Genomic DNA, 24873 nt, shown 5'->3' on the forward strand with positions numbered 1-24873 from the left:
ACCCACTATATTGTTTAACATTTTGGGGAAGGGTCATCTCAATTGCAATGATAAGTCAGATGTCTGCTTTTTATTCAGGAGAATTCTGTTAAATATTTTGGGTTCCCAACATGCTCCATTATTCTGTTACCCACCTTTGATATTGTAATTTCAATGTTAAGATTTATCCCTTACTCTGAACAACAGTCCCCAATTCTGAATTCTTAGTACCTGTATTACCCTCCATCCTTAACATTGTCAATTTCCAATCCCAATTTCTGACATGTCTGTCCACAACTCCAATTTCCCTCTGAACTGGGGAATTATCCAATTTCCCCTCATCCTCCTCTCCCACTCCATTTCTACTACCACCTCAGCCTCAGTATATACAATCAGTTTCATTATCACTTATAATCCCAATCCAGTCTCTCATAAAGTACCTTCAGCAGATTCTCACAGTTGAAACTTGGTCAGTAGTGTTTGTGACTATAGCCAATGGTTATTGATTACCCATTGATGTGCCCATTCAGTGCATCCATTACCATGTCCTAAAGTTTCTAGGCAGTTTTATGTGATCAAGATGGCTTTGTACCAAGAAGGAATTTTCTATAAATTTCTCAGTGCACTTAGGAGTGATTCTCGATGAATCATGTTATGTTAATTTCTTATTTTGTTTTTTTAATAGATCATCCTCTCCTGATTTTATGATGAATACTAAACTGGCATCAAGCCGGAAGAGCACTGGACAACTAAATCTGACATCAGGCATATTGGGTAGTGGTGGAATTACTGCCGAACGCAGCAGGCATCAGAGAAGCTTCTCTGTGCCAAAGAAATTTGGTGTTTCAGACAGATCCTCTGATCCACCACGAAGTGCTACATTGGACAGAATCCAGGCAAATGGACAACAAGTCATGTTGAAAACCCGCAGCTCATCCTCTCTTAAAGACAACATTATTGACCCTACCAATATTAATAATCCTATGAATCTTTTGGCCACAATATTCTGGTCTTCTGTAGCATTGATGGAATCAGATTTTGAATTTGAATACCAAATGGCACAGCGATTGTTAATCAAACTTCTGATTCATCTTCCTTTGGACAAGACAGAAACAAGAGAAAAACTTGAAAAAGTACAAGGACAACTAAAATGGACTAACTTCTCTGGGTTACAGCAGTTATTGCTGAAAGGATTTACTTCTCTATCTACTACAGACCTAACTCTACAGCTCTTTAGCGAACTAACTCCTGTTTCTCGGATTTCATTGGTAGATTTAACGCAAGCCGTAGGTAAATGCATAAGTTAACTCTATGAAATACTACAGTTCATGTTGTAATGATCTTTAGTTGTTGAATATTTTTATTTTTACTAATTACGTGAAGGAAAGCTCAAGACTATATAATAAACACTTAACCATTACATCCATGGAATGAATTTCAAAGAAAGAATACAGTATGCTAATATAGCTATGTAGTTTCTTCTAGCTCTACTATCTAAAGGTGAATTCTCTTCTTATTCTTCATACAAATACTTTAAAATTTCCTTCTTGGATCGATGAACAAGCCATCGATCTGCAGGGAAATTTTTCTTCTTTTGTATTTGTAACATGATAATACCTTTCTGGTTTGCTACAAGCTAGAAATAAGGAAACTTTCTGTCTTCCTAAATTGCATAGTTTTCAACCAATATTATTTATTGATTAGTAATTTGTTGCTTAAATAATTTAAGACAGTGGGACGGTTATAGATTGTTGAATATTTTAATAAATATCACGAATCAAAGTTTTCAATGCTTATCTTTTCCATGTAAGATTTGATTAACATTAGAAACATGTCATGAATAGTTTTAGAAATTAATTGAAAAGGAGAAGTAATTGACTATTTTTATTTACTTACTTCAGGATTCCCATTGAATGTTCTATGCCTTCTTCCACATTTGATTCAGCATTTTGATAACCCAACACAGTTCTGCAAAGACGCTGCAGATCGAATAGCCCAGGTTTGTGCTTTAGCGGGCAGATTCTCTTAAAAACCACTTCAATTTACATTGTAAATATTAAATACTTTTACTCTATTCTCCATTAGGTTTGTGTTGAGGAAAAGAACCCTAAGCTTTCAAACCTGGCACATGTGATGACTTTATACAAGACACACAGCTATACGCGAGATTGTGCAACATGGGTTAATGTTGTTTGCCGTTACCTTCATGAATCATTTACAGAAATCACTTTGAATTTGGTTACCTATCTGGCTGAGGTATATGCAATAAGTTTTCTTCATATACTGCTTTATATTCTTTAGATATCTGATCGAATCCACAGTCATTTATTGACCTGTTTTGTGTTGTGAGCTTTTAGTATCTACAGGATTTTTCTCTGTATTTTTGTGTGTTTATTTTAATAATAAATAAGAAGTCAGAGTGTTGATCTAAATCCAAATTGAACTGGATTTTATATGTAACTCTTGCTTCGCCTAGCAGCTTAATAAAGGGGGTGATGACCCCCGGCCTGGCCAAACTTGAGAAATCTCGTTTGGGTGGACGTTGTGCGATGTGTTCCCTGTTACAAATCAGTATCCTGAAGTAACAACCAGTACTCAATATGCGATTAAACGATTAAGCTTTATAATTCTTACTTGGATGATACGATTAGTAGAGAAACGAAATAAAAGAGAAAAAAGGGCCCAATCTTATTAAACAGTCTGTTGCACAAAGTTGGAGTTCACTGATAATCCGATCGTTCACCATCGACCTCCTCTGATCGTCGCTGCCCTTCGGACCCTTGCTCCAAGTCCACCCCATCTGGTAGTCTACCAAATCTCTCCATTCGCACCTTCTCTCCTCATCTCTCTCTCTCTCTCTGGCAAAAGCCAGTGAAATAAACTCCTTCCAGATTCACAAGACAGGGCAACAAAATCCTGATTGGCTAACATGCACACCACAATCCAGTTATCTCCAGCCATAACCCAAACATTGCTGCTACAAACTGTTACTTCAGCAGTGAACATTACAGAGAAACCATTACAGTGTGTTACGTATATTAATTTATTGCCTCCCAAGTTTCATCAGGTTTGAAGTTTGGGTGTAACTGTACAAAGAATTGCACTACCTACAAGGGATGATTGATAAGTTCATAGCCTAAGGTAGAAGGAGTCAATTTTAGAAAACCTAGCACATTTATTTTTCCTACATTTACACACTTAGTTCAGCAGTCATGGAGCGTACGGATCCCTTCTTTGTAGAAGTCAGTGTCTTAGACCTCCAGAAAGTGGTCCACAGCAGGGGTGATTGATAAGTTTGTAGCCTAAGATAGAAGGCGATGAGTTATTAATGTCAAACTTTCTGCATAATCACTCAAAGAGTTGAACTGCACATGCATGTAACAAGAGCTGTATAACTCATCTCCTTCTACCTTAGGCCATGAACTTATCAATCACCCCTGCTGTAGACCACCTGGAGGTCCAAGACGCTCTTGTTACATGCACGTGCAGTTCAACTCTACCTTAGGCCATGAACTTATCAATCACCCCTGCTGTGGACCTCTTCTACAAAGAAGGAATCTGTATGCTCCACGACCATTGGAATAAGTGTGTACATGTAGGAGGGGACTATATTGAAAAATAAATGTGCTAGGTTTTCTCAGATTGACTTCTACCTTAGGCCACGAACTTATCAATCACCCTTCGTATAGTTCTTCGAGGAATTAACAATATGAACCATGCATCATTGCTGCAATTCGAATTTGGTATAACCAGGAGAGAAATTTACATAAGCCCTAATTACAAAAGCATACTGTGATGTTGTTTCATCTACCTCAAGGAACATATCAAATGGTAGCAAGGTATTATCATTTATTCCCCTATGCCCAAAACATTTTGAGATTACACCTTAAATCAGCTGAAACTTTATTCATGCATGTTCTTCATCAAACTGAAAGAGAATTTTCTATATTTTAGGATCACCTTTTATTTTTCTAAGCTCATAAATACATATAAACATTATATCTATTCACATTTGTTTGTATGTTTATATTAAAGCAATTAATTCATTTATTTTTGGAGCAATATCTTTGTGCCTAAAATCATGAAGAATTTTCATTCTTTTGGTTTGCCCAGCTGAAGAATTCAGAGAATCTTAAGTTTGAAGGACACGAACCTCTAAATTCATGGTCCAAATTTCACTCAAATGAATAAGCAATTTTGCAAAGGGAAATATGCAAACAAAATAGTTTAATGCATTTATGTATGAACTTAGAAGAGTGAGAGGGAATCTTACTAAAATTTGTTGGGCTTCACGTGCATGCAGGAGTAAAGGCTGGGCAGCATTGAAATCTGTGATTGGACATTTAAGTTAAGGCATTGGCAGTTCAGTGCAAAGATGAAAAGAAGTATCTTTACCCAGAATGTAGTGAGTCATTGCAATTCTCTCCAAAAGAATTGTGAAGGTTCAATCACTGAGTATATTCAAGCATAGATTTTTAATATGAGTGGAATCGAAGAACGGGAAAATAGCATTGAGGTAAAGGATCAGCCATGATCTTATTGAATGTGACAGCAGGTACAAGGGGACAAAGTTATTGCAGATTTGAAATTATTTAAAATGTATTTAAATTAACATCATCACTGTAATGGATCTACAAAAGGTGAAATCAACTTCTAAGTGAACTAATAAATGCACTTTTGACCTAACAGCTTTTGGATAAAGGTCTTCCCAATATGCAACAATCACTACTGCAAATCATCCACAGTCTTCTGAGCCATGTAGACTTAGCTGCCATACCTGTCAAGCAACTGAACATTGAGGTCCTGAAGATCATTGAAAAATTTATTCAGGTAAAATATTAATCAATAATTAATTTTGGTTTTTGGTCTTGGCCTTCATGAAGTTGCATGCCAAGAGACAGCAGCACAATATCGGCAAAGACAGTCAGTGCTATCAATATTATAAAGATTCTGTAGAGTGAAAAATATTTATTGAGACTAATGTAGTCATAGAGTGGATGGCGTCCGTTAGTCTCGCGAGACCATGGATCTGCGCCTGGAAAGTCTTGCTTCAGTCTCTCCAGGAAGCAGGCCTGGGCAAGGTTGTATGGAAAACCAGCAGTTGCCCAAGCAGCAAGTCTCCCCTCTCCACGCCACTGATGTTGTCCAAGGGAAGGGCAAGGGCCGATACAACTTGGCACCAGTGACATCACAGGAGTTGCCAGAGCGAGGTTGAGAGAGACTGCCTTAGGGACTCCAGCTCCGGATTTGTCCTCAAGACTTACTCCTGAAGCCTTTCCCATAAGTGGGTATGGCCACAAGGCAGCGAAGGTTTGAAATCAGAGTTTTCCCTCTCTTAGATGGACTGCCTTCCCAGGCTGATGAGCTCCATCTACCCGAAGCACTGGTTTTAAAGCACCAGGACCCGTCTTCGCCCCTTCTCCTGTCAGTAGAAACAGTTCCGTCGGGCTTAGAAGCTAAGCCACACGAGAAGGCCAGGAGTTGGACTTGTTATCAGAGGCTATTTGAGGTGCATGCCATGAGGAGCACTTTTAGGTAGTGGGAGCTTGTCCCCTCTTCCACTCCTCAGCTTGACAACCTTGGAACTGAGTACTACAGCACAAAAACATGGCCTTCGGCCCATCTAGTCCATGCCACACTGTTATTTTGCCTAGTCCCATCAACCCACAGCTGGACCATAACCCTCCCATCCATATCCAAACTTCTCTTAAATGTTGCACTCAAACCCACATCCACTACATCTGCTGACAGCTTGTTCTACACCTGCACCACCCTCCGAGAAAAGAAGTTTCCCCTCAGGTTCCCCTTAAATATTTCACAATTCATCCTTAACTTATGACTTTTAGTTCTAATCACTCCAACTTCAGTGGAAAAAGCCTGTTTGCATTTACTCTATTTAAACTATGTTATTATGTGTGCATAATAAAGAACTTCAGTTCCCAGTAGGCAATGCAAGGGGTTCACCCAGAACCACAAGCTACGATGGTGACCTGGTTTTCGTACACAGGGTTGAAGTCTAATAGAAACCCATATCAAGTTTGTCTTTATTAAGAACATGCATAACATGAGGACTTTATTTGTGGAAGGGTGCCCTACATGCTACTGAATAAAAGGTGGCTTTAGATAAAATATTGTACCCCAAAAGTTTGGCATCAATTAAGATTTGCATGCTGATTGACATTGCAATCTTAATGTTGTAATTCTCCTATTGACTTGAAATCACTATATTAATAACCTCATCAACATGGCAGTTGATACCATGTGCAGCACAAATGTACATTGTTGTCACATTAGAATTTATTTGCTGCCCATGGTGCCTATAAAAATACAAACAGAGTTAAATTATGAATCAGAAAATAGCACATGTCCTTTCCAACCTATTAAAAGTCTTGTCTGCTTATGATGAAATTAGGACTCCATTCCCATTGGGGCACAAAGAAAGAAAAATAAAAAAGAAAACCCATTCTGCACTGCATTAGAACTGAGTATGGACAAGCAATTGACATTTAATAGCGTGGATTTCAGACATATTCACCTATCATAATATTTGAAAATAATTTGTCTTAACATCATTTTTACAGAGTGCTCATTGGAAGGAGGCCTTAAACATCCTTAAACTAGTGGTCTGTCGATCTGCCAGTCTGGTCTTACCATCATATCAGTACGGTGACCCTTCTCAAGTGGATATGCATCGAATATGGAAAAATGCTTCGCACGAGTTGCCAGGGAAGACACTAGAATTTCGCTTTGATATCTCTGAGGTATGTTTTGTTCCCGAGCCTTCATTTCCAAATCAACCTAGTACAAATCCAGTTAATTCTCTGTGTGATATTGCCTTACTCTACTGAAATAGTTAACCAGGACTTCATTGACTGCAGACACCTCTGTTAGGGGAAAGGTTTCTCTGTGTCTATCCTATTTATGCCCCACATAATTTGTATACCCCAAAAAGATCCACCCTCAGCTTCCACTCCTCCAGTGTGGTTACCAGGTACTGTAGTTGAACTAATGTTTATGTAGTTGTACCATAACCTCTGTGATCTAATATTCTCTGCACTGGCTAATGAAGGCAAGTATCTCATATTCCTTCTTCACAATTTTATGTAGCTGTGCTCTTGCTTTCACAAATTCTTGGACATGTACACCAAAGTCTCTTTTCCTTTGTATTATAGACGTAGGACAGTGCAGCATAGTATGCAGCCTTTGGCCCACAATGTTGTATTGTTATATCAATGATGTGATATAAGCCTGCTCTATCATCAGTCTAATCCTTCCCTCTTACACAGGCTATAACCCTCCATTTTTTCTTCCATCCTTGTGTCTATCTCTCTTAAATGTCCCCACAGCATCAGTCTCTAATATCACCCCTGGCAGTGTGTTACTGGCATCCACCACTCTCAATGTTTAAAAAAAAAACTACCTCTGACATCTCCCCAAAACTTTCCTCCATATTGGTCATTGCTGTTCTGGGAAAGAGGTGCTGGCTTTCCATTTGAGCTATACCTTTTTTAATCTTATACACCTCCAAGTCAGCTGTCATCCACCTTGGCTCCAAAGAGAAAAGCTCTAAGTTGCTCAGCCTTTCATCATAAGACACGCTCTCTGATCCAGGCAGAATTTTGGTAAATCTCCGTACCCTCTCGCAACTTTCACATTCTTCTTACAAGCTTGGAGCAGCATGGTAGAGTAGTGGTTAGCACGATGCTTTGCAGTACTGGTGATCCGTGCTCAATTCCTGCTGCTACCTGCAAGGAGTTTGTACATTCTCCCCGTGACCGCATGGGTTTCCTCCGGGTGCTCCAGTTTCCTCCCACAGTCCAAGGACATACTGATCGGTAGGTCAATTTGTCATTGCATATTGTCCCATGCTTTGGCTAGGATTAAGTCAGAGATTGTTGGGTGGCAGGGCTCAAAGGGCCGGAAGGGCTTATTCAACGCTGTATCTCAATAAATAATGAGACGGCCAGAAGTGAACGCCATAAGTGTGGTCTAACCAGGGTTTTATAGAGATGCAACATTACCTCATGGCTTTTTGAATTCAATCCTCCAATCAATGAAGGGCGGCAAAATATGCACCTTCTTAACCACCCTATCAGTTTGCGCAGCAACTTTGAGGAATTTATGAACTTGGACCCCAGATCCCTCTGTTCCTCCACACTGCTAAAAATCCTGCCATTAACCTTCTACTCTGCCTTCATTTTTGATCTTTCAAAGTGTATCACTTCACACTTTTCTAGATTGAACTCTCTCTGCCCAGCTCTACATCCTGTCTGTATCATGTGTAACCTGCAACCTTCTGCACTATACCACAACACCAACAACCTTTGTGTCATCCGCAGACTTATTAACCCACCCTTCTGCCTCCTCATCCCAAGTCATTTATAAAAAATCACAACAAATAGAGGTCCCAGAACAGATCCCTGTGGAACACCACTAGTCACGACCTCCAGGCTTAATACGCTCCATCTGCTACCACCCTCTGCCTTCTGTGGGCAAGCCAATTCTGAATTCACAGGGCCAAGTTTCCATGGATCCCATGCCTTGTGAATTTCTGGACGAGCCTATAATGGGGAACTTTAATGAATGCCTTACTAAAATCTACATGTATCAATCCACCGCTCAACCTTCATCAATATGTTTCTCACCTCCTCAAAATATTCAATCAGATTCAGAAGGCACAACTACCCCTCACAAAATCATGCTGACTATCCCTAATAAGAATATGCTCCTCCAAATGGTTGTAAATCTTGTCCCTAAGAATTGTCACCATTAATTTGCCAACCGCAGTTGTAAGACTCACTAGTCTGTAATTCGTAGGATTATCTCTATTAGCTTTCTTGAACAATGGAACATTTATCATCCTCCACTTCTCTGGTATCTCTTGTGTGGCCAGGGAGGATGCAAAATTATTGTCAATTAGTATCAGACCTCTCGGTGTGTTATCACTGACATATGCCCTGAAATTTGTTGTTTTGTGGCAGCACTATACTGCCAGACATAAAGATTGTTATTACTTATAATAAGAAATAAAATAAATAATTAGTGCAAAACAACACCTACAAAATACTGGAGGAACAGCAGGTCGGGCATCAGCTATGGAAGTAAATGACATTTGGGCCTGAGCCTTCTTCAGGACTGAAAGGGAAGGGGGGAAGACGCCCAACCTGCTGAGTTCCTCCAGCATTTTGTGTGCATTGATTTGGATTTCCGGTATTTGCAGACTTTCTTGTGTTTATGAATTAGTGCAAAAGAGAAGTAGTGAAATAGTGTAAATAGTGTTCGTGGATTCATTGACCATTCTGAAATCTGATGAGAGAGGGGAGCAAGCTGTTCTTAAAATATTGAGTGTCATCTTCAGGCTCCTGTACTACCTCCCTGATGATAGTAAAGAGAAGAGGGTATGTCCCAGATGGTGAGGGTCCTTCATGATGGATGTCATCTTCTTGAGGATCTGCCTTTTGTAGACTTCCTCAGTAGTGGAGAGGCTTGTGCCTATGCCAAAGCTGGCTGAGTCAACAACCTTTGCAGCCTCCTTAGATCTTGTGCGTTGGAGCCTCCATACCAGACACTGATGCAACCAGTCAGAATGCTCTCCACTGTACCTCTGTCAAAATTTGCTAGAGTCTTTGGTAACACACAAAATCTCCCTAAACTCCTGTGAAGATTAGCTTCCGATATGCCTTCTACATGATTGTATCAATATGTTGGGCCTAGGAGATATCCCCTGAGATGCTGATGCCCAGGAAATTGAAGCTGCTCACCCTCTCCACTGTTGACCCCTCAATAAATTAATGTGTTAATAGCAATTTGTCAGAAGAAGTTAATATAATTTTTTCTTGTTTATTTTGTAGACTCCTGTGATTGGAAGAAATTATGATGACTTGCATGGTCCATCAGGGAGAGATGGAAAACCACGGGCAATAGCTGTCACCAGAAGCACTTCATCCACCTCATCAAGCTCTAATTCAAATGTTTTAGTTCCTGTGAGCTGGAAGAGACCTCAGTTCTCACAGGTATGGTTGAAATTCTTAATTTGCTTTGTCACCTCCAACTTGTGTTGGAATTTGACATTAAATGTTACCTAATATGTGTTGCTGATATAAATGAACATGGAAAAAAAATGAAACTATTTTATTTTGCTTCACTATAGCCAACTTCATAAATCTGTGATCTCTTTTATAGAAAAGAACACGAGAAAAGTTGGTGAATGTCCTCACTTTGTGTGGTCAGGAAGTAGGCTTGACCAAAAATCCTTCTGTAAGTTGATCACTTTTCTATGTGAGTAATTCTTAGCTGTGGCTCAATTGGTTGCAATCTAGATTAGAAGGTTACATGAAAAATCTAGGCTAGCACTCTAGTACATTGCTGAATATTTTGTCCAATTGGACATATCACCGTTTGCATGGAACTCTAAATTAGAGTGTTCTGTAGTGATCGTAGTCAGGTAAGTATTTGCCTTTGCTGACCTTTGGGTAGGGAGTAAGGAGGATTACAGTCAGAGCCGGTTGGGAGATCTATGTGCAAAGAGAAGTTGGTTGTGTTTTGAGCTAGGGGAGAAATGGTCATCAATGTCAGACTAAGTAGAAACAAATGGGGTTGCAGGTCCCAATGAGAGCTAGATAATTCTACTCTCAAGATAAGTAACCTAAGACATCTTTGCGTTATGACAGAGCCCTGTCCAGGAAGATCTCATTTACATCACTCAGAAGCAGGTCGTACTGGTGCTGTAAGCCCATCTTCTGTACAAATAACCTACTGAGAGCACAAGCCAAAGACGCTTGATGAAAATTATAGGGATGACATCTGGAAAAAAATCTTTGCATATCATTGAATTGAACATATCCTGAGAGACTCTGTCCTTTAGCAAGTATGATAAATGAGGAATCTGAAATAAAATTTGGAAACTTCATCCACATCATACAATTTTTTCATTGGAATTTATTCACATAATGAGGAAAAACAATAACATTAGACATTCGGAAATCAACATTGTCGGGAATGCCACAAAAGCAACTACTTCCAGGTTGTTTTATGTCATTCTAGACACTTGACTGGGCACTTGGAACTACAGTTTCATTGCAACACTGACCCAATTTGAATGTTTTTGTTTAGCCACTCCCAGGGCATTGCAGTCTACCTGTACAGCACTGGGCTGGGAAAGCAACCAGGGAAGTTATTTACTTATCTTCATCCATAAGGCACCTACGCCTATCTACATTCCATGGACTCCATTTCCCTTCCACCAATCCCACAATCTGTCTTCTATTCACCACAACCCTGCCATCCTCTGCGATCCAGGCACCAAATTCATGATATGTTAACCCACAATTCCCTGTCTCAAGTCTTGACCTCCCATTTGTCATGCCATGATCCTGAAATATGAGACTCCCATCTTCAGTCCCAGGAATATCAGTAAATGCAGAATGGCCAAACAGTATGTAAAGATCAGGTAGTTCAGCTCTTTGGTCCTGCCTCAGGATTGACAGGAGTCAAGACTGCGGACGGAGTCCTATCTTCTAGGAAGGCTTTGCAACAGCTTTCCATGTTCATGCCCGTTTTCAGGGTAAATCTATTCCCCTATTATCTTGTAAGCTATTCTACCCACATTACCAATAACTCTGTCAGATTCCACCACCACTACACTAGGTCCAGTGTACAATGGCCAATTAATCTACCAAGCCTCACACATTTGAGATAAAGAGAAAATGAGAACACACAGAGAATGCATGTACTCCACATGGGCAACATCAATAGTCAGAATTGATCCCTGCTTGCTGGAACTTTTGAGGCAACAAGTTTACTAACTTAATATTCCTGATCATTTTAAAGACTGTTTTAAAGAATTTATAACGTCAATGCTGTTTTATGATAAATGTAACATAGATTGAACTAAGTTCACATTCACAAAATGCCTTGCTGATCCAAGAACAATAATTGCTAGTTTCTTTCTTTCCTTAAAACTTCCTTCTTAAAAATATTCTTGCCCATTTCTTCCACTTTCATCCTCAACAACACCATCTCTTCATTGCTTCATTCTTTGCCCCTCCACTCCTTTATTCATGGATGCCAGTTATGCAGCAGTGTTCCCTTTTGAAATGGTGAGAAGAAATTTTTGAGCTACTATGTTTGCATTATGTGTTGCTTGGGCGATTGCTATGCAGGAATGACCTGCCATTCTTTTTACAATGACTATGGTTTAAACATGCTTTGCAGAACTCAAAGCACCTCAGGATGTTTTGAAGAGGATGTGAAATGCAATTTTGGACCAAATTAGCTTGGTGAGAGGAAATAGTGGTACTTGAAAGATGCTTTTCTGATTTGGAGCCAGTTATATACAGCATGGATTGGTACTGGAACCTTTTTGTTTGTGATAAATGTTAAGGACTTGGATGTGAATGTAGGAGATGGATTAACAAATTTGCGCAAGCACAGAAATTGGTATTATAGATAGTGAGGAAGATTGTCTAAGGCTAGAGCAGAAAGGAAAGTTGGATTGGAACATAGGCAGATGTTCAAGTCTGAGGTAATGCATTTTGGAATGTTAGGTAGGGGGTAAGGCAATTACAGTAAGTGGTACAATGCTAAAGAATGTTGATGAACAGAGTGGCCTTGGTGTTCAAGCCTATAGTTCCTTGAAAGTGGCAACTCAGGAAGACAGGGTATTACGAAAGGTATATTCTGTGCTTTCCATCATATTTAACACTTTGAATATAAAACTTGGGACATATTTGACTGTCATGATGAGGCCACTCACAGGCTGGAGGAGCTACATCACGTATTTTGTCTGGGTGGCCTCCAAACTGATAGCGTGAACTGATGGCTCTCTTTTACCTCTTCTCTTCTTCTCACCTGTCTTTCACCTCCCCATGGTGCCCTTCCTCCTTCCCTTTTCTCCATGGTCAACTCTCCTCTTGTCAGATCCCTCTTCTCCAGCCCATTACCTTTTCTACCTATCAACTCCCAGCTTCTTACTTCATCCCCTCTCCCCACCCACCTATTACTTTATAACATACTCCTTCCCCTACCCCCACCTTCTTATTCTGGCTTCTTCCCCCTTTCTTTGCAGTCCTGATGAAACATAGAAACATAGAAAATAGGTGCAGGAGTAGGCCATTCGGCCCTTCGAGCCTGCACTGCCATTCAGTATGATCATGGCTGATCATCCAGCTTGGAACCCTGTACCAGCCTTCTCTCCATACCCCCTGATCCCTTTAGCCACAAGGGCCATATTTAACTCTCTCTTAAATATAACCAATGAACTGGCCTCAACTGTTTCCTGTGGCAGAGAATTCCACAGATTCACCACTCTCTGTGTGAAGTTTTTCCTAATCTCGGTCCTAAAAGGCTTCCCCTTTATCCTCAGACTGTGACCCCTCGTTCTGGACTTCCCCAACATCGGGAACAATCTTCCTGCATCTAGCCTGTCCAATCCCTTTAGGATTTTATACGTTTCAATCAGATCCCCCCTCAATCTTCTAAATTCCAACGAGTATAAGCCTAGTTCATCCAGTCTTTCATCATATGAAAGTCCTGCCATCCCAGGAATCAATCTGGTGAACCTTCTTTGTACTCCCTCTATGGCAAGGATGTCTTTCCTCAGATTAGGGGACCAAAACTGCACACAATACTCCAGATGTGGTCTCACCAAGGCCTTGTACAACTGCAGTAGTACCTCCCTGCTCCTGTACTTGAATCCTCTTGCTATGAATGCCAGCATACCATTTGCCTTTTTCACCGCCTGCTGTACCTGCATGCCCACTTTCAATGACTGGTGTATAATGACACCCAGGTCTCGTTGCACCTCCCCTTTTCCTAATCGGCCACCATTCAGATAATAATCTGTTTTCCTGTTTTTGCCACCAAAGTGGATAACTTCACATTTATCCACATTAAATTGCATCTGCCATGAGTTTGCCCACTCACCCAACCTATCCAAGTCACCCTGCATCCTCTTAGTATCCTCCTCACAGCTAACACTGCCGCCCAGCTTCGTGTCATGCGCAAACTTGGAGATGTTGCATTTAATTCCCTCATCCAAGTCATTAATATATATTGTAAACAACTGGGATCCCAGCACTGAGCCTTGCGGTACCCCACTAGTCACTGCCTGCCATTCTGAAAAGGTCCCGTTTGTTCCCACTCTTTGCTTCCTGTCTGCCAACCAATTCTCTATCCACATCAATATCTTACCCCCAATACCGTGTGCTTTAAGTTTGCACACTAATCTCCTGTGTGGGACCTTGTCAAAGGCCTTTTGAAAATCCAAATATACCACATCCACTGGTTCTCCCCTATCCACTCTATTAGTTACACCCTCAAAAAATTCTATGAGATTCGTCAGACATGATTTTCCTTTCACAAATCCATGCTGACTTTGTCCGATCATTTCACCGCTTTCCAAACGTGCTGTTATCACATCTTTGATAACTGACTCTAGCAGTTTCCCCACCACCGATGTTAGGCTAACCGGTCTATAATTCCCTGGTTTCTCTCTCCCTCCTTTTTTAAAAAGTGGGGTTACATTAGCCACCCTCCAATCCTCAGGAACTAGTCCAGAATCTAAAGAGTTTTGAAAAATTATCACTAATGCATCCACTATTTCTTGGGCTACTTCCTTAAGCACTCTGGGATGCAGACCATCTGGCCCTGGGGATTTATCTGCCTTTAATCCCTTCAATTTACCTAACACCACTTCCCTACTAACATGTATTTCCCTCAGTTCCTCCATCTCACTGGACCCTCTGTCCCCTACTATTTCTGGAAGATTATTTATGTCCTCCTTAGTGAAGACAGAACCAAAGTAATTATTCAATTGGTCTGCCATGTCCTTGCTCCCCATAATCAATTCACCTGTTTCTGTCTGTAGGGGACCTACATTTGTCTTAACCAATCTTTTTCTTTTCACATATCTATAAAGGATCTCGTCCTGAAGAATCAACTGTTTATTCATTACCATAGATGCTGCCTGTGCGTGTGTTGTTCTGGATTTCCAGCATGTGCAAAATCTCTTGTGTTTACATACTGTATGTAGCAACTTTACAAAATATGGGTTAGACGATTGTGTATTGAGTATTATGTTTGTTTCTGGTTGCCATACTATAGGAAGGATGTGATTTTGCTGCAGCTGTGTGTGGGCACGTGACCAAGTGGTTAAGGCATTGGACGAGTGACCTGAAGGTCATGAGTTCGAGCCCCAGCTGAGGCAACGCAGTGTCCTTGAGCAAGGCACTTAATCACACATTGCTCTGCAACGACACTGGTGCCAAGCTGTATGGGTCCTAATGCCCTTCCCTTGGACAACATTGGTGGCGTGGAGAGGGGAGACTTGCAGCATGGGCAACTGCTGGTCTTCCATACGACCTTGCCCAGGCCTGTGCCCTGGAGAGTGAAGACTTTCCAGGTGCAGATCCATGGTCTCACAAGATTAACGGATGCCTTTTTTATTTGTGCAGAGGAATGCCCCAGAGTGATACTTGGGGGATGTTAGTTATGGGGAAAGACCGGATAAACTGGACTTACTTTCCTTAGAGTGAAGAAGGCTGAAAAGTAACCAAATAGAGGTATATAAAATTATAATAGAGTGGATAGAATCTTGTTTTTCCTTGGTAGAGATATCATAAACAAGAGGGCATATATTTAAGGTGAAAGAAATGAGTTTTAAAGGGATCGGAAGGGAAAATCTTTCCTACCGAAGGTGGTCGATTTATTTTGGAGTTGGATACAATCATTTCATTTATGAGATGTTTAGGTTGGCTCTTAAATAGGCGAAGCGTAGATGGATACAGAACTAATTTGTCAAATAGGATTAATATCAATGGGCAAAATGGTTGCCATGGATAAGATAGGCCAAAGGGACTATTTCTCTGCTGTACAAATCTATGACTCCATGACAAATGTTAAAATAATTACCAAAGTAGTGATGGAAGCTTAGTGTGCTTTTCTAAAGCCATAATTCCCTGTCATTTCAGTTGGGTGTCACTGCTCTGCCAGCTCTAACTCATGTAGAATCAGGGAGGTACCTTATAATAAGGAATTCAACATAATCAGTCTCCATCACTGGACTCTACACAGAGCCACAGAAACGGCAAATTCAGGAATCTGGAGGAAAAGAAATAAACTGCTAGAAGAACTCAGTGTTGTTGAGCAGCATCTGTGAAGGAAAAGGGATGCCTGATGTCTTTGTTCGGGACCCTACATCGGGACTGTAACAGGAAGACAGCTGGTATATAGCAGTGAGAGGGAGGGGTGAGGCAGATATTTGTAATTAACAGGCAAAAGCTGATAAGCAGAGTGGGGATAATGGGGAAAGGCAACCAGGTGGGGAAAGGTAGGGGGAGAGTAGTAACAGAAGCTTGTAGTTGGTAGGTAGAACCAAATAAGGGAGAGATTGAATTGAATTGACTTTATTACTTACATCCTTCATATACATGAGGTGTAAAAATCTTTACGTTATATCTCAGTCTACATGTGCAATGTATAATTTATAGTAATTTATAATAAATAGTATGTACAATATAACATAGAAATACAGTTTTGTCAGCATGAATTAATCAGTCGATGGCCTGGTGGAAGATGTTGTCCCGGAGCCTGTGGTCCAAGCTTTTATGCTGTGGTGCCCTTTCGCAGGTGGTAGCAGCTGGAACAGTTTGTGATTGACGTGACTCGGTTCCCCATGATCCTTCAGGCCCTTTGTACACACCTGTCTTTGTAAATGTCCTGAATAGTGGGAAGTTGACATCTACAGATGTGCTGGGCTGTCCGCACCACTCGCTGTAGGGTCCTACAATTAAGGGAGGTACAGTTCCTATACCAGGCAGTGATGCAGCCAGTCAGGATGCTCTCCATTGTGGCCCTGTAGAAAGTTCTTAGGATTTGGGGGCCCATACCAAACTTCTTCAACCATCTCAGGTGAAAGAGGCACTGATGTGCTTTTTGCGCCACATAGACAGTATGTACAGACCATGTGAGATCCTCGGTGATGTTTATGCTGAGGAACTTAAAGCTGTTCACCATGTCAACCCCAAATCCATTGATGTCAATAGGGGTTAGCCTATCTCCATTATGAAGATGATGGGAAAGTAGCCGAAAGGTAATGTCCTGGTAATGGAGTGCAGGGAAGGATGGAAATGGTGAACAAAGTGAGAAAGGACCTGGTTGGAGTAGTGGAAGTAGGAAAGGAACACAGGAAGTTACCTGAAACTGGAAAATCTAATGTTCATAACTCTGGATTTAGGCTACTCAAGAGGAATTTGAGACGTTGTTTGAGTTTGCATTTAGCCTCAATGGAGAAGGTTGAGGACAGACAATTAATTCACTGTAGGAATGGAAGAGAAATTGAAATGTCATGCAGCCAGAAGTTCAAGATGGCCATTGCAGACAGAGAGGCTTACTGCAATATGTTCACTAGTCCCAGTGCAGAGGAGGTCAAACTATAAGCATTTGATGCAGTGGGTCAGGTTAAAGGAGGCGCACATCAATCCCTTTCTCATTTGGGAGGTTTGTTTAGGTTCCTTTCCGGTGGTGAAGGAAGGAGTGAAGGGACAAGTGTTGCACTTCATATGGTTACAGAGAAATATTGTTTGAAATAGTTAGATATGGGTGGGAAAGGATGTGCATACCTGCAAATTGCAGAGAGAGTCGTCCTCAAGGAAAGCTGGAAGGGGGGAAAGGGGAAGATGTGACTGGTGGATCCCACTGAATCATATCATCCTTTGCCATTTCTTCCAGTTCCAAGCTGTCAGATCTTTCCCTCCCCACTGCCCACCTTCTTTCTGATTTTCACAGAGACTATTCTTTCTGTGACTCCTTGGTTCACTCATCAGTTTTCATCCACCCCTGTTAAAACAAGTCGATCAGTATGGAAAACAATAACACAATCTCCTGCTCAATCAAACTCTTCTGAGCATATTCCTTACAGTTGCCCCTCTCTCTGCCCTCATGCACTAGACCTGCAGTCATAAAGCTTCCGTTAACTCCAATACCTTGCTCAGGGGGTTGTTCTGTGAAGTGGAAGGAGTTCTGACTGGCAAATCGACTTCAAACACTACAACCTTTGACCCCTCCCACGGACAACCATGATGTCCTTTGACAGTTAAATTGTCATGATGCCTTTTCACTGTCTCCAAAGGTCCTTGATTATCACAGACATTAAGAGATGATTGAAAAACATCAAATAAATTTTTTTAAGTATTATTAAAACACACAGCATTTCATGAATAATACAGAAATAGAAAATATAGTAAAGAAAAATTACATGTTGCACTTTTAAATGATTGTAACTTGATGCAACAATACACTCTTATAGCCTTTAAAGCTTCAAAGCTCTAAAGTGAAGGATATTAATATTTTGACTTTCTTTGTCTCAAATAATAAGTTACAGTTACTGTAGCATAATTAGTTTAAACATTTAATTTTGGTGATAAATATCTTTGAATGCATATAATTAGTTAAGTTTTAGGAACCATGGAAATACATTTTACAGTGGAAGTATACATTGTTTCCTTTTAGAAATATTACTGGGACTATGTAGATTAACTCTCTTAAAAAATAATTCTTGACTACCTTTATATATTATTTTGATAATCTTTTATATTGCTAAGTGTTTTATTGAAGTTATCAATAGACTTTTAGTGATAACTTCTAAACTGAGATATGACATGAATCTGCTTCAGGTTATTTTCTCATCAAGTGGAGATCTTGACCTTATTGAACACCAGGCAAGTTTGGTGTCATCCTCAGAAGATGGTCCAAGGGATCCAGAAAATATCGATGACACAACAAGTGAACAACAGTTCAGAGTTTTTAGAGATTTTGATTTTCTGGATGTGGAGCTGGAGGATGGAGAGGTAGGATTTTATTAAAGTTTACATTAAAAATATATATGAGAATTTGTTGGAAAGGATATAACCAATAGTACTATCATTGATACCAAAATGATTAACAGATCTTTTACTGCTATTAAATTTGGTGAATAAGTTCTGGTCTTGATTAAGAATTTCTGAAAATATATCTGTTAGGCAAATATTTGAGTGATGTGATAGTGTATTAACTAATTTATTAGTTCAGGAATTAAAAACAGCCAATTTAGTTTTAGATAATTCTGAGTTTAGAAAGGTTAATGCAACTTCTCTGCTGTAATCACCAACCAGGCCAATAATAACACCATAGAGACGCAAGAAACTGGACATGCAGGAATCTGAAGCAACAAATAATATGCTAGAGGAAGTCAGCAGTCATGCAGCATCTATTGGAGAAAAGTAATTGTCAACATTTCAAGTCAAACCCCTGTGTCAATCCTGATGTAGGGTTTCAACCGAAAACATTAACAGTTCCTTCCTTCCCACAAATGCTGCCTGACCCGCTGAGTCCCTCCAGCAGTTTGTTGCACGGTAGTAACAATGGGTGATATCACGTTGGACTTGGCTGGCAAGCCTTACAGTTGTCCCTGGTTCTGCAGCTGCCCATCAGCTGTATTCACTTTTATTCTAAACTCAGTAACCTCTGCTTTGTTCTCTATTATCTTAGCTTCTATAGAAAGTCATTAGTAGCCCTTTACCTTTTGAAGTTTTAATCTCATTCTATAAGTATACTGGGAAAAAATGATAGATAATCAAGTTAGCAGCATAGGATTATTTTGACAAAAATTATGATTATAAAAAATAATTGTTCACAATAATTTTTTCAAATCAATGTTGACGGATATTGGTAGAAATTTAAATGAAACTCAAAAATTTGAAAAGGAATAGTTTTGTAGAGCTCGAAGATACCTTGAACAATATAAGGTCCAAATAGAGGGGAAAAAAACAAAACAGTGCAGTTCTAGGGAAAATAAAAACTGGGAGTTCGTAAAAGTTCTCGTCATGTAAGGCAACAGCATATTGTTGAAATGTGCTATATTTTGTAGAAAAAGGAAATGTCAGCAATGGGAAACCTAAATAATTGAATTTCAGTTCTGTAGAAAGTGAAAATATATGTATTTCTTAGAATTAAAATGTTGTAATGTGGTTTTTTTTCACTCTTTATTGCTGTCTAGGAACTCCAGGTAAGATGTTTCATTATGCAGCTTTGTGGATGTGTTGTAATCTGCAAGTGGAATGTTTGTGCTGCATTCATCAGCTTGTTGCATTATGCTCAGTAAATGAACTCCAATACCACATTGGAAAATAATCGCATGTGAAGCTACGTCCACTGTACAATATTGACAAAGATAGCTTTACTTTCATTTGTGATTACTCAGTACAAACATTCTGGTAATAGCAACAATAACACCGGACTCCATTTTGCTATAATTTTGTTTTTTTTTTAAATTCAAGTAGATTATTAAGGCTGTCATAAGAAGCCAGTGTTTTCAAGTTGTCAAATGCTAAATGTTAAAATTGCATTTTGCTAAGCAGTTGAATTCTTTGTTGGTACATTTGTAACAAATTGTGCTATAGCAGTTGCAGAGTAAAGCACGGTTTTTCAATAGCTCTCCTTTTTAAGAATATTGTTTTCTTGCAAACAGGAATTGCATTTCTGTTTCTTATGATCATCTTTCATTACCTGAAGGTTTTTTGACTAACCTCTTAAAGTAATTGAAATTCAACTCTCTGGGGGTGGGGGTAATCTTTTTTAAGAGGTCTTGCTGAGATTTCTTTCCAATATTTTTCTTACTCCCCTGAATTCATTAACGTGTGCCTGTCTATATTCTACTTGTGAAAATACATCTCCTGCAGCTTCCTGAAGAGGTTATTTTAGAGGTGAACCTAGAGTGGGCTGACTTTAGAAGATACTTCAGTACAGTTGAAAGCAAATTTCCCAACAATTGTAACCTTGTAGATTGAAGAATTAAATGAGGACTGACAAGTGAAAGTGAAGTCACATTCAGTTTCTCTGAAGCTTTTTGTATTGTTTTGGACCATAAAGCAACCTCATTAAAGGGGTTTATCTTAGTTTTGCTTAGTAGAGAAACATAAACATGCTCCTTCAAACCTTTATCCTTTAACATAGATAATTTCTTTTAATTGGTATTTGTTTCTCCAGCTAGTGCAACTTAATTGGTGGCAGTCTTGCTAGCAAGAAATGAGATCCAACTCTGGATTAAAGATGTAGTTAAGTCATCTTTAGACTTCTTTCTTTCATTTCCAACTTTCAGGCCTACAATCGATCTTTTCTGCATAATTTATGTAGAACAATAAAATGTGACCTTACCTTTTTTTCACCTACTGATTTTTGACAGAGATCTGAAAAAACTAAGCAATTGAATGCATTATTTTCCCCCTTCAGGTTGTTACATGTAGCAATATTAAGAATGTGTAATTGTTTTGTTGATTGTTATTCCCCAGCATATTTTTTTAAAGTACGATTGTTTGCAATATGATTAAATCTTGTGGTAACTCTAGAGAAAAACTAGATACTGAGTATTCCCTTCTGCTTTAAGGCAGCTTCACAATAATATTAGCTGCTTTGGGGCTGAACCTACAACATTTGGTGAAGTAAGCTCTGGAGAGCACCAGTAGATAGCCTTATAATGCTGCAGACACAGCCCCTTGGGTGCCACAGTAGAGTAATGTTAGTGCAAGGCAATTACAGTTCAAGGATCTGAGTTTAGAGTTCAATTCCAACATCACTGTAAGGAGTTTATACGTCCTCTGTGGGGACTGCGAGGGTTTTCTCCGGGTGCTCTGGTTTCCTTCCACAGTCCAAAGATGTACCAGTTAATAGGTCATTGTAAATTGTCCCATGATTAGGCTAAGGTTAAATCAGGGGTTGCTGGGTGGTACGGCTCAAGGAGCTGGAAGGGCCTGTTTCACATCAAATCTCAATAAATATATATTAAAGCTAGAAGCTTCTCAAAGGGTTTTCCTAAACATCTTACTCTGTCACAAGGGATAACCTTTCTCTATATTTAGGATAAAACTGAACGGTATTCAACAATAAATTAGAGGACCTACTGTATCACAAACAAGAGAAAATCTGCAGATTCTGGAAGTCCAGGCAACACACATAAAATGCTGGAGGAAATCAGCAGGCTAGGCAGCATCTATGGGAAAAAGTACATTCGATGCTTCGGGCCAAGACCTTTTGGCAGGACTCGGCTGGACTGAAAGTTTTCGGCCTAAAACGTCAACAGTACATTTTTCCATTGACACTTCCTGACCTGCTGAGTTCCTCAAGTGTTTTGTGTGTGTGGTACCAACTGTATGTTCAGTTCATAGAATTTTGGAATACACCAGGAAACAAGGAAAACAGGCAGAGATGCATTTGCAATATTTTGTCAGGATTTTAAGCCTGGGGCAAATTCAATGATATTAGTAATGAATGTTAAACCTGCCATCCAGTGGCTCTTGGAGGGATCATTGCAGACTATGAAAAAAAATTACAAGTAAAATTAAAAATATTCCCAAACACATTTACTACTTCCATTTTTTTTCTCTTTAATGTCTGACTTCTGACTCAATTCATAGATGGCTGTCAGCACTGACACACTATAAATATTTATTATAATGCAGTCTGTCTGTAATAATGTGGTTTTAAGCTAGGCACCAAAGCCAACAAGTAGACATCCTGGATACCTTCCATGACACAAACACAAACTTTTTTGGTAATTCGGAATGCCTCCCAAAGTGACTAAGGGAACGCTTGTTTCAATATCAGTTTGTGAATCACTAAAACTGCAGTCAACTATTTAATGGTCTTCGTACTTCATTAAGTCCCAGGAATGCTCCCCAGTGCTTTTATTCATGAAAGAAGAAAATAACTCCTTTATCTGTAGATTGATTATAAAATATTATTAAATTAATAATAAGATTATTAAATAACTAAATTAATTAACTGCTATGAGCAATTTGTTACAACTGGTGTAAATAAACATCTTAAAGCTGTAGAAAAGATTTTACCAATATTTCAAAAAGTAGATCTGTGGTCTCATGTTTGGATTACTTTTCCATTTTATGCAAACATTTGTGATTAAATAGAGAATACATACTGACAACACGTATTCTTTATGAATAATCTTGTACCTTTTCTTTCAGGGAGAGAGTATGGATACCTTCAATTGGGGAGTGCGGAGACGCTCTCTTGATAGCCTAGGCAAGGGAGATATGCAACTTCTGGAAGAGAGCAAACTTTCAGGAAGCATACCAAGTCTAAATAAAATTAATCATGAAGATTCCGATGAATCCTCTGAAGAGGAAGCACTCACAGCAAGCCAAATTCTGTCACGATCACAACTAGTATGTCAATGTTTTATAATTTATTATGCAGATCAGGAAAAGAACCTAAAAGTTAAATTCATTGTATAAGTTATGATTTTGTAGCATCTACCAAGATACCAAGCATTAAATTATTATGCTTAAACCATTTAATGTGGTTTCTAAAAGTAAGTATTTATTTGAATGTGGATTTTTTTAAAGTAATTTCTCCAGTTCCCTTTCTGTGCCCTCACACACACAAATAATCCCTTAGCAAGAAAATAAACAAGCCTATATACAAATGTTCTTCATGGAGAAGAGCCTGAACTGTGTTGAACTGAGTAATTATGTGGGTGCCACAGTAGTGTAGCCATGAGAGTGAGGCGATTACAGCTCAGGACGTCGGGGTTTGGAGTCCCATCCTGGCATCCTCGGTAAAGAGCCTCCGTACATCCTCCCTGTGGAATACATGAGATTTCTCCAGGTCCTCCAGTTTTCGTCCACAGTCCAAAGACCTACCGAGTAGGTGAATTGGTCTTTGCAAATTGTCCTGATCAGGTTAGTTTAAATCGGGATTGTCAGGAGTTGCTGGGTGGTGCAGCTCAAAGGGCCAGATGGGCCTATTCCACACTGTATCACTAAATAAATCAATCAATCAATCAATCAGTAAGTAAGTAAGTAAGAAAGGAAGACTATATTAAAGCTATAAGAAAGACTTGGTTAGATCACATTGTAGAATTCTCTCCCTTGCCCCCTAAAGAAAGTACACTGCAGTGCATAAATGTTATGAAGGGTGAAGTAATTAAATTTTGAGAAGAAATTATGTTTGCTGAATGTATCATCCCTGGAATATAGACAGTTAAGGGGTACTTTTAATTGGATGCTAGGATTTTCAAAGTACTGTAGTTGATTTAAAAAAAATACATTTCCTGCTAATGGGGGAATCTAAGACAATAGATATGATATAACAGCATATGTATCTTAAACTCAGCTTTCAAATAATAAAAAGATTTGTTTCCATTCATATCAATGTAACTAAATTTCAGGAACCGAATGCAACTCATAAACACTAGAATTTCACATATGAAATGTTTAAGTTTGTTTTAAGTAGCATGATATTAAGAGATTAAACCTCTCAGATAGTACTGATACTCTTTTGTTAAAATTTTCTTCTAAAGCTAATGAATTTTGCTCCTGCTGAGGATGCAAATCAAATGGATTCACTGTCAACATCAGGAGATACAGCCTCCATAGATCCACCTTCAGTTAACACAAGGACACCTAGCTTGGAAGTCTCTTTGGCTGATGAAGCAAATCAGCAGGTGCATGAGCGGTCAAAGGTGAAAGCGCTTTGCTGGCATGTCAATGAATTTTAATTTTTAAAAATGTTCCAAATTTCTGTGTACAATTATTTTGGGAATAAGTGGGATGGGAATTGTTAATTTAGGTGATTTGGTGATGAGTGGCTGTGCATGTATTTATTACCCTTTGCTTAAGGATGTGTGGGTGTGCATATACTTTTTATCCTTTGCTCAACTTGTCTTGGCATTGGGAAATGGTCATTCAAGAGTTTGCACTTTAAAAAATATATATATTTCTTAGAACTGCCAGCTGTTTACTTATAGTTAACCATTAAATCGGATTTTGAAACACTGCTTTGATGATGGAAAAAATTTGAATTGGTTGAGGTTATTCCTTATCCAGTTAACCAAATGATCATAAC

At 39.3% G+C, this 24873-nt stretch overlaps 1 protein-coding gene across 4 annotated transcripts in view; it reads left to right on the forward strand.

The window, feature by feature from the left end:
- Window positions 1-24873, forward strand: part of LOC134349656 (protein furry homolog) — a 293846-nt gene that overhangs the window by 235443 nt on the left and 33530 nt on the right. For all 4 annotated transcript variants that reach the window (XM_063054280.1, XM_063054282.1, XM_063054284.1 and 1 more), the window contains exons 44-53: window positions 665-1269; window positions 1881-1978; window positions 2065-2235; window positions 4669-4809; window positions 6561-6740; window positions 9831-9992; window positions 10162-10236; window positions 18651-18824; window positions 22992-23192; window positions 24329-24490. In XM_063054280.1, coding sequence (XP_062910350.1) covers window positions 665-1269; window positions 1881-1978; window positions 2065-2235; window positions 4669-4809; window positions 6561-6740; window positions 9831-9992; window positions 10162-10236; window positions 18651-18824; window positions 22992-23192; window positions 24329-24490 — 1969 coding nt within the window. The remainder of the gene's footprint in view (window positions 1-664; window positions 1270-1880; window positions 1979-2064; window positions 2236-4668; window positions 4810-6560; window positions 6741-9830; window positions 9993-10161; window positions 10237-18650; window positions 18825-22991; window positions 23193-24328; window positions 24491-24873) is intronic.

This window comes from Mobula hypostoma, chromosome 7 (assembly GCF_963921235.1).
Source record: "Mobula hypostoma chromosome 7, sMobHyp1.1, whole genome shotgun sequence".
In the NCBI taxonomy this organism is placed as follows: Eukaryota; Metazoa; Chordata; class Chondrichthyes; order Myliobatiformes; family Myliobatidae; genus Mobula; species Mobula hypostoma.